The following is a 9212-nucleotide window of genomic DNA, read 5'->3' on the forward strand; positions in this document are numbered from 1 at the left end:
ACAGGGAACATGCGCCTTCAATCATTTTCATGGACTAAATTGACAGTATTGGATCAGCTCGTATAAAATGTGGAACTGGTAATGGTGATAGTGAATCGTATGATATCTTTCGATAAGTTGATTACGGATTTTTGAATTTGTAATTTAAGGTGGAAAATGGTTTCTGAGTCCTGTCACTGTTTGGGGTATGTATGGTAGGGGAAAAGGAGCTAGTGTTGCTCGAATTGTTCCTCATGCAGCTCTGCATTATATGGCATACGTCTGATATATTATTCAATTTTTTGTTGGTTCTCATAGTCTTCTAATTGTTGTTTGTTTTCTATGTGGTTTCACTGGAATTTTGGATGTTGTTTTCAGAAACACCCGATGTTAATACAGGAGATATGGATTTCTCGGTACGGTGTCAAATCCTCCATATGCATTTCTCTTAAAGTTTCCTTGATGATGGCCTAAACTTGTATTGATTTTGTTTACAGCAACTCGGCGGCATGGGTGGAATGGGAGGCATGGGAGGAATGGGAGGTATGGGTGGAATGGGCGGCATGGACATGGCCAGCTTGATGCAAGGGATGGGTGGCATGGATATGTCCGGCATGGGTGACATGGATTGCTGCGGAATATAGTGGTGTTGATGTTGAAGTGGTCAAGGATTTTGCATTTGGTGTCACGAATAAGACTCCTGAGTTTCTTAAGATGAACCCAATCAGAAAGGTACAGTCTTGTAGTTAAGAGAGAAAACTGTAGCTTAATTTTGTGTTTTCTCCTTATGTGTGTTTGGTTGTCGTGTGCAGATTCCTGTTCGTGAAACTCGAGAAGGACCTGTTTTTGAGAGTAATGCCATAGCACGTTTTGATGAGGCTCCACTCTTTTTTAAACACCTGAGGGATGATTGTTTTGCAAACAAGTATGCAACTTATTAGTTTATTTTCTTTTCTTTGCTCGCTTGAAGGAAGGCAACCCTCTCCTTGGTTCGTCCTTGATTGAATATGTAAGACATTTTTTTTTCTGTTTTCACTGGCTTATTCTTTCATCTCTTTTATTTATTTTTCTGTTTCCTTTTGATGATTGATATGCTATTAATTCAGTTTATTGTTTGAAATAGGGTCATGTTGAGCAATGGATTGATTTTTCGTCTTTGGAGGTTGATTCTAATTTGTCGCGCATGAATTACACAAGGCTTTCTGGCAGGTTCATTTGCTGGTGGAACCGCAGTTCTTTTCACTTGCCCACTTGATTTAGTACGAACAAAATTAGCCTATCAGGTGATGTACTTAGCTGTGGTGGTACATTTTTCTATCTAATGCAATTCTTCACTCCAATGGCTAGGTTTTTACTTTCTATGCAACTTTGGTGTAGGAACGTTTAAGGAAGGCAGTCGCAGCAAAGAAAGCCTGCACCTGCAGCGAAAAAGAAAGAAGAGTCCAGTGATGATAGCTCTGATGAGAGTGATTCCAAGGATCTTAATGTTTTAATGTAAAAATCTGATTAGGTATTTTTATTCAATTAAACATGAAGTGAGAGGGATAGTATTGAAACTTTTGTTGACATGTATTTGAAGAGAGGCTTCTGAGGTTTAAAACCTAACTTTGTTCACTGCCATTTTTTGAATGTGTGTGTTTAACACTGGCAGGTTAACTTGAGTGAATGTAAATGTGTTACACTGGCAGGTTAATGTCAAAGTGAATTACTTTCCGAAATTCGATTTCCGCTATAATTTTTTTTTCGAAATAGTTTTATGCACACAACTTCTAACAAGTGTTGTAGTTACACATTACTTCAAATATTACAAGCTGTAAGGATGTTGTGTTAGAGATTATGACTACACAACACAAAGGTTGTGACAGAAAGTTCTACAACTCTAGCAAGTGTAGTGACCGTAGTGTTCACGATACTAATAAATGTTGTCTTCCAGTTTTCGACTATACCAGCCAGATATTGTGAAATAGTTTCTTTACAACATAACTATGTCTTGTCCAAAATAGTTCCACAGCTCACACAAGAGATGTGTAAATCTTATTCATAATACCAGTATTTGTTGTTACATATGTTTCCACGATACCCTACTTGTGTTGTCCAAGATATTCCTACAACATAAGCAAGGGTTCTGTTAGGCTTTCAAAAAAAAAATCGAAACAGAATCACAACTTTGGGAAAATATTGTCGAATCATGAATCACATCATCCTTTACAACTCTTAGTCAAGTATTGTAGAAAAGCTTGGACTTTCTACAATACCCCATCTACACAATGCATAAAATGGAGTTGTCGTAGGTGTACTACAACGCTAATAAAGTGTCGTCAATGATGATTTTTCTTATTTTCCCCTCCTGCGAGAGATTTTCATCGTCGGAAACTATGAAGTTCATGGATTTTGTGGATAGAATCATCGTGATGCGTCAAATATACAAAAGTTCCATCTCAAGACGAATAAACACATGAATGCATTTACGGTTTATTTATGGATCTCTTATATAACAAGGCGTAATGTCGAAGAAATAAGTCTCGATTTGAAACTAGAAAAACCTTTTATTCTTCCCTTATCTCTTATTACATGCGAATCACTGACTAAATTGGAGTTAAGTGCATCCTGTGATATTCATATTCCTAAAAGTTTCTCTTTTCCGAAACTCAAAAGCCTTAAACTTTGTTGGATCAAATTTGCTGATGATTGCTGGAATGAACAACACTTTTCCAATTGCCTTGTCCTTGAAGAATTTTTTTTGCTAAACTGCACTTGGTTTGGTACGAAGAAATGCTCCATGCATTTTAACTCCTGTACTAAAATCTTGCAAATCGAAAATGATTCTTTCAAGGAAGATGGTTTAAGGGATTGTGATCTCAAGATTCATGCACCAAGTTTAGTATCTGTTACCTACTTGCATGGTGTGGCTAAGGATTATGACCTGTCCAACTTTATAAAACAAGATAGAGCAGAAATCAACTTTACTAAAGATGATGGAGAGGAAAAGACAGGTCGTGGTGCAGCTGTACGTAAGTTTTTCCGAGCGCTTTCACTTGTACAAAGTCTAACAATAAATTCTGAAACCCTAGGGATAATCTTCTTTCTTTCTGCTCTCTTTATATTTTTTATGATCTTTAGTTTACGGTCATTCAGACTCCTTAAACTGACATGCCTGTTTTTACTGCTTTGTCATGATTAGGCTGTCCTTGTTGCGGACGACTACGTAAGCGTCCTACCAACATTACATAATCTGAAAAAGTTGGGCTTTACTCTAGGACCTGCAACGGATGAACTAATATTTGCATTCCTCAAAGCAGCTCCTTATCTAAAAAAGGCTTCAATTTGAATTGGCAAGTGCACAAAACTTGGGTTTTCATTTTTAAACCATTTAGCCTTATTATAAGTTCTTCTTTTGATGTTTGTTTACTTGTTTTTATTCCAACTCAGGCGGATTTTTGGTTTGAGGATGACGATAGAGTGTATGATGAAACTGAAGACTTCTTTCGACACCTCCGGTCAGTTCAGTTCAAGGGATTTAGCCAGGAAGGGAGGGAGTGGCGATGGGCAAAATTAATTTTGAAAAGTGCAAAATCTTTGCAGAAATTGAGTATTCCTACTACTACCTATTGCAATGCGAAAGAGAAAGAAGTAGTTATATCGGAGTTACAAAATCTTCCAAGAGCCTCAGGGAGTTGTGTGTTTCAGTTTGTCTAAAACTAATAATAAAGTTATAGATTCCCTAGAATCAGCAGATTTATTTTGGTTTCTTATTTCTCATTTAGTGTAGTTATTTGTCGTTGAGCTTTGCCCTTATCATCAGTTGAAATAGAATGAAGAATTGAGTTTGTGAAACAAAAAGTTTACAGGAAACAATTGCTTCATGATAAAATATTTCAGACTGAAGATGGTTTAATATTGTGATCCATGCAAGAAAAGTGGTAGGAACATAATATTATAAATTAGCAACAGCCAAAAAGACAAATACAAAAGAGGCTGAACCGGTTTTACTTCAGTCAGTTTGGTTCAGTATGAGTGTAGTTTGAGTATCAGCTCTCTGCATCATAAAAGTTGATCGAGGAATGCTGATTTCCAAAGAATGATAACTACATGTTTCAAAAAATAGACTAAAACATAAAGAATGATAATTACCCATTCAGACATAAGCTAGGGAAATAAATTTCGTTTTGCATGCGATTGTCCGGACCTACGGCAGAGGAAATGAGGTGTAGCTGATGCAAAACATGTTCTTTCCCATATTTTTAACTCTAACCCCAACCCAACACGTCACCGTTCTTTTAAGCCACGTTCCTAAAATAGCTCCATTGTGGGCACTCAATTGGCAACCGAGAGGACAGACCTAACAAGAGCAGCACCAACTGAAAAGACTATAAAAGCACAATGGAGATAAACCCTAGACTTGCAAAATCACGGCCTTTCCGGTGTGCATAATTTAAGAAGTTCCTCGTTTTAGCTCGGATTCAGAGAAACAAATCAACATAGTCCCTAAGGTAATTCTTCCTCTAATTCTGTGTTTGTTTGGGCTTAGATTCGTAGGGTTTAAAATATTTTTTTTGGCATCAACAATTCTGTGATCAGTTAAGTTAATGGATTTGAATAAACAAAAGTTACTACCTAAGGATATAGTTTTCAACCAGCAATTGACGCGCCTAGGTTATTACCTCATTAGCTGCGTCATTGCCCCAAGCGCAAAGATAAGTTACTACCTAAGGAACAGAACAACATTGGTGAGGCAGAAGATAGGATTAGTGAATTACCTGACTCACTCCTTCATCACATCCTCTCTTTCCTTAAAACCAAGTCTGCTTCTCAAACATCTGTGCTATCCAAAAGATGGAATCATATTTGGACCTCCATCCCCACCCTTGAATTTGGATTCTGGGATCGGTCCAAACCTCGCCCTTCGTTACCGGAGATAGATAAATTCATGGATTTTGTGGATAGAACTTTTCATCTTCATGACCCATCATCAATTATTCAGAAGTTTGACCTCGGCTTGAATACCAACATGAATGCATCACGGGTTATATCATGGATCGGAAGCCTAACAAAGCGTAATGTCGAAGACCTCAGTGTCGCTTTATATCAAGATGATCCTTTTCCTATTCCTTCATCGATATTTACTTGTGAATCATTGGTTAAGTTGTACCTATATATAACTCCTAATATATATTGTCCTAAAAATATCTCCTTCCAAAAGCTAAAAAGCCTTACACTTAACGGAGTTCAATTTACGGGTGATTCCTGGAATGACCAACTCTTTGTCAATTGCCCTGTCCTTGAAGAATTGGTTCTGGAAGACTGCTCTTGGTTTGGTATAAAGAAAATCTGCATTTTAACTCCTTTACTAAAACAATTGCAAATTGTATACTATTATTATTCCAAGGAAGATGATTTATGTGATTATTATATCCAAATTCACGCACCAAGTCTAGCATCTCTTACCTACTGGGGTATTGTAGCGAAGGATTATGACCTGTCCAGCTTTCTTGCACTAGATAAAGCAGAAGTGAACTTTCATGAACATAAATCGACTAAGGAGCCAAGGATATCTCAAGGTGAAGCTTTAAGTAAGTTTCTTCAGGCGCTTTCACATGTAAGGTCTCTATCAGTACACGTTCAAACCGGACAGGTATTCTTTAGTCTGTATATTACGTAGTTTGTGTTATATGGTCAATCAGCCTTACCGAAACTGAAATACATTTGTTGTCACTGCCTTGTTATGAATAGGTTCAATCAATTGCATATGATTTTGTAAACAACCTACCTACATTTCATAATTTGAATGAGTTGGAGCTGCTTCATGGAGCAGCAACCACTAATAAAGAAATATTTGCATTGCTCAGAGCAGCACCTAATCTGAGGTGTCTTGTATTTGACGAGGTAAGTGTGCAAAAATTCTATTCTGTATGCCCATCTTAAATGATTAAACAACTCTTGAGATTACGATTCATAACCATTTATACCTTCTAAATTGTTATTTATGATGCTCATCTGCCTATATTATTCAATTCAGTCATCAGTTCTTTTGTCTATCGATGAAAAAGATGAAACAGATAAAACTGAAGACTTGTTTCGACACCTCCAGTCAGTTTTATTCGTGGAATTTAGTGGGGAGGTGAGGGAGTTGAGATGGGCGGAATTAATTTTGAAGAATGCAAAATCTTTACAAACGATGACTATTGAATATGGTACTTGCCATTCTAAAGAGAAAACTCCGAAAAGCAAAGAAGTAGTTATGTCGGAGTTGCTGAGTTTTCCAAGAGCCTCTTGGAGATGTGTGGTTAAGTTCATCTAAAACTTTTGATGGAGGCATGAGATTTTTAGAATCAGCATATTCAGTTGTTTATTTTTTTACCGTTAAGAAAACTTGTAATAGAGTTATAAATTTCCTAAAATCAGAATGTTTTCTTCTGTTTCTGTTACCGTTAAACTAAGTGTTTTTATTTTTTAAGCTTGGTCCTCGGCAGTGGATTTTCCCATGAAGAACCGAGTTTTTGAGACAAAATTTGGACACAACATGATACTTTAGGTTATGAACTGCCACCATCCCTGATCAACTGTATCTCCTATATATTGCTCTAGTTTATTTTCTTTAAAAAATTTGTTTGCATAAATGCTTTTGGTATACAACTGCAGATCCGATGATCACAAGTAAGTATTTGTGGTAGATTCTAGTAATGGTCGTAACGTTAGTTATGTAATCTACGTTTCGGTATACGTTAGCATCAAATACATGGAAAGACAGTCAAGTTGTGACCCGAGGCATTTGAGTGTTAGAGCTACGCAGAGAATTATGTGGAAAGTGTGGTGTCGCTAAACTATGATACATACCTAGGGAGAAAGATAATGATATGAACATGAGGAAGACAAGGAAGAAGAACAATAGGTGATTACCGGCTTAAGTTCTTGTTCATTACTCTTTACCCCTAAAAGAGTGATGATTCTTCCTTTTTTTTTCCCCAAAAATACTGATACTGAATGACAAATAAGTCTACAATAATTAGATATTTAAGTTTTAACTGATCAACATAAAAACTGATAGCTCTTTCTCCTAATTTCTTCAAGAACTTTTGCAAAATGTCATTCTTTTAGAGAGAATAATTTTTAATAGTTGGGGTGAGTTTTATACGTGCAGTCTATATAAATAAAGATCGGCTTTAAAAACTATTATTGATCCACCAGTCGTACAATTTCCTAATAGGATGTCAATTTAACTCGTCCAATCTTTTGAATCTCCATCAGTATTAAGAGTGGCGTTCATGAAATATTACTCCCTTTATTGTCCATTTGCACTATACCTTCTTTTGGTAAGGAGCCCAAGAGCTCCAAATGATTGTATGTACACCTTCTTTTGGTAAGGAGCCAAAAAAACTTGGGTGCAGGAGATTCCTTTATGGGCAGAGCTGGGAAGCACTATCGATCTGAAAAGTTTTCGAGCCAAAAAACTTGGCCGCAGCAATACCAAACTAGGCCTTAATCACTCACACAGTTACTCGTTTTAGTTGGGATTCAAGGATTTACTCTCCAAAAATGTTTTGATATTCAACGGAATCTAAGGTAATTCTTTTTCTAATCCGTTAAGGTAATTCTTTTTCTAATCCGTTATTTGTTTTGACTCGGATTCAAAGGGCTTTTAGATTTTTGTTAGGAAAATTTTACTTGAGTTAGGGTTTGTCGAAATAATCATGGATTTGAATACTAATCAAAAGTTACTAAAGGGAAAGAATAATAGCAGCATTGGTGAGGCAGAAGATAGGATTAGCTTCTTACCTGACGCAATTCTTCATCATATACTCTCTTTCCATGATATCAAGCTTGTTGTTCGTACTTCTCTACTACCTAAAAGATGGAATGTCATATGGACATCTATGCCCATACTTGAGTTTCCCTCTTGGGCAAGCCAAGTCTGTTTATCCGAGACCAATAAGTTCATGTATTTTGTGGATCGAACATTACTTCTTCGTGACCCATCATCAAATATTCAGAAGGTAAAACTTGAAACACTCATAGACATGAATGCATCTAGGGTTCATTCATGGATCTCTATTAGGAGAATATATCTTTCTATAGTTAGGAATTTGATATCTATGTAAACAGAGTTATTCTAGGAAAAGAATTCCTTGAGAGTCAAGGCAATGCCGACTATTGTAACCTATATAAATAGTTTGAGATTAATGAGAAAAGGATATACGATCCCATTAAGAAATCAACATGGCCTCAGAGCCTGGTTTCAACCTAAATTTTTAAGCTTCTTTTCAGCCGAAAAAAAAAAACAGAAACCCTAAAACTATTTTTGAGCGATGGGAAAAGATGATGATCCAGAATCGTCAAACACAAACAAGGCGAAGAAAGATCCAGTTTATTACCTAGGATCAAGTGATGGTCCGGGTATTATTATTACCTCGATCATATTGAAGGGAACTAACTATGATGAATGGGCTATAACCATTGGAAGATCTTTGAAAGCAAAGCGTAAGTTTGTCTTTGTTGATGGAATTGTGAAGAAACCTACTGGAGATGCTGATCAGGTGGAGGAATGGAGTGTTGTACATTCTATGATTGTTTCATGGATTACTAATACCTTAGATTCTTCTATCAGATCAACACTGGAGATTATGATGATGCAAGTACACTCTGGACGCACTTGAAGAATAGATTTTGTGTTGTTAGTGGAACCAGAACTTGCCAACTCAAATCTTCTCTGAGCGAGTGCAAGCAAGGAAAATATGAACATGTAGATGTGTACTTTGGAAGGCTTAATAAAATATGGGATAAATTGATCACATATATGAAGCCACCAAGATGTAGTTGTGGTCTGTGTACTTGTGATATTGCAACACAAGTCACTACTTTAAGAGAAGCACATTATCTTCATTATTTTTTAATTGGTTTAGACAATATGTATGGGTCGATTCGTGAACAATTATTGGCAAGAGATCCATTGGCAACGATTGATGCTGCATACCAAGATGTAGTGAATGCTGAGCGCTTGAGAATAGGAGAGGTCACACTGTGTAAAGAAGGACAAGATAATGTGATGGCCTTTAAGGTTTAACCTTTCCAAAAAGGAAATACTAGTAATTTTGTTACTAGTTTAAAGGTGTGTAACCACTGTCAGCAAGATGGACATACAAAAGATGGATGTTTTGAATTAATTGGATACCCTTACTGGTGGGGAGATAGGCCACGAGGTGAGTTTGCTTCTGGTAGAGGATCTGGTAGAGGTAACA

The 9212-nt window shown here is 36.6% G+C and overlaps 1 protein-coding gene, 1 long non-coding RNA gene and 1 other non-coding gene across 3 annotated transcripts; 2 read left to right on the plus strand and 1 right to left on the minus strand.

Annotated features, from left to right (window-relative positions):
* The first annotated feature begins 219 nt into the window (after window positions 1-219).
* LOC113317103 lies at window positions 220-1697 on the plus strand. Its single transcript, XR_003343242.1, has 5 exons — window positions 220-395; window positions 477-711; window positions 792-988; window positions 1103-1262; window positions 1357-1697. It is a non-coding gene; the product is annotated as an uncharacterized LOC113317103 (long non-coding RNA).
* Window positions 1698-4520: 2823 nt separating this feature from the next.
* LOC113319825 lies at window positions 4521-4675 on the minus strand. The gene has a single exon (XR_003345808.1). It is a non-coding gene; the product is annotated as a U4 spliceosomal RNA (small nuclear RNA).
* A 231-nt stretch (window positions 4676-4906) lies between these two features.
* On the plus strand, window positions 4907-6277 carry LOC113316613 (F-box/LRR-repeat protein At4g14096-like). Its single transcript, XM_026564776.1, has 3 exons — window positions 4907-5611; window positions 5710-5862; window positions 5996-6277. The coding sequence occupies exons 1-3, from the start codon at window positions 4907-4909 to the stop codon at window positions 6275-6277; spliced, it is 1140 nt and encodes a 379-aa protein (XP_026420561.1).
* Window positions 6278-9212: the final 2935 nt, after the last annotated feature.

This window comes from Papaver somniferum, chromosome 10, assembly GCF_003573695.1.
Source record: "Papaver somniferum cultivar HN1 chromosome 10, ASM357369v1, whole genome shotgun sequence".
Lineage (NCBI taxonomy): Eukaryota > Viridiplantae > Streptophyta > Magnoliopsida > Ranunculales > Papaveraceae > Papaver > Papaver somniferum.

Bases quoted from the DNA above. Each gene is read 5' to 3' on its own strand.
- LOC113316613 (XM_026564776.1), top strand. From the start codon at position 4,907: ATGGATTTTGTGGATAGAACTTTTCATCTTCATGACCCATCATCAATT. The intron at 5,612-5,709 runs GTATTCTTTAGT...TGTTATGAATAG, and splicing joins TACACGTTCAAACCGGACAG to GTTCAATCAATTGCATATGA. The intron at 5,863-5,995 runs GTAAGTGTGCAA...TATTCAATTCAG, and splicing joins GGTGTCTTGTATTTGACGAG to TCATCAGTTCTTTTGTCTAT.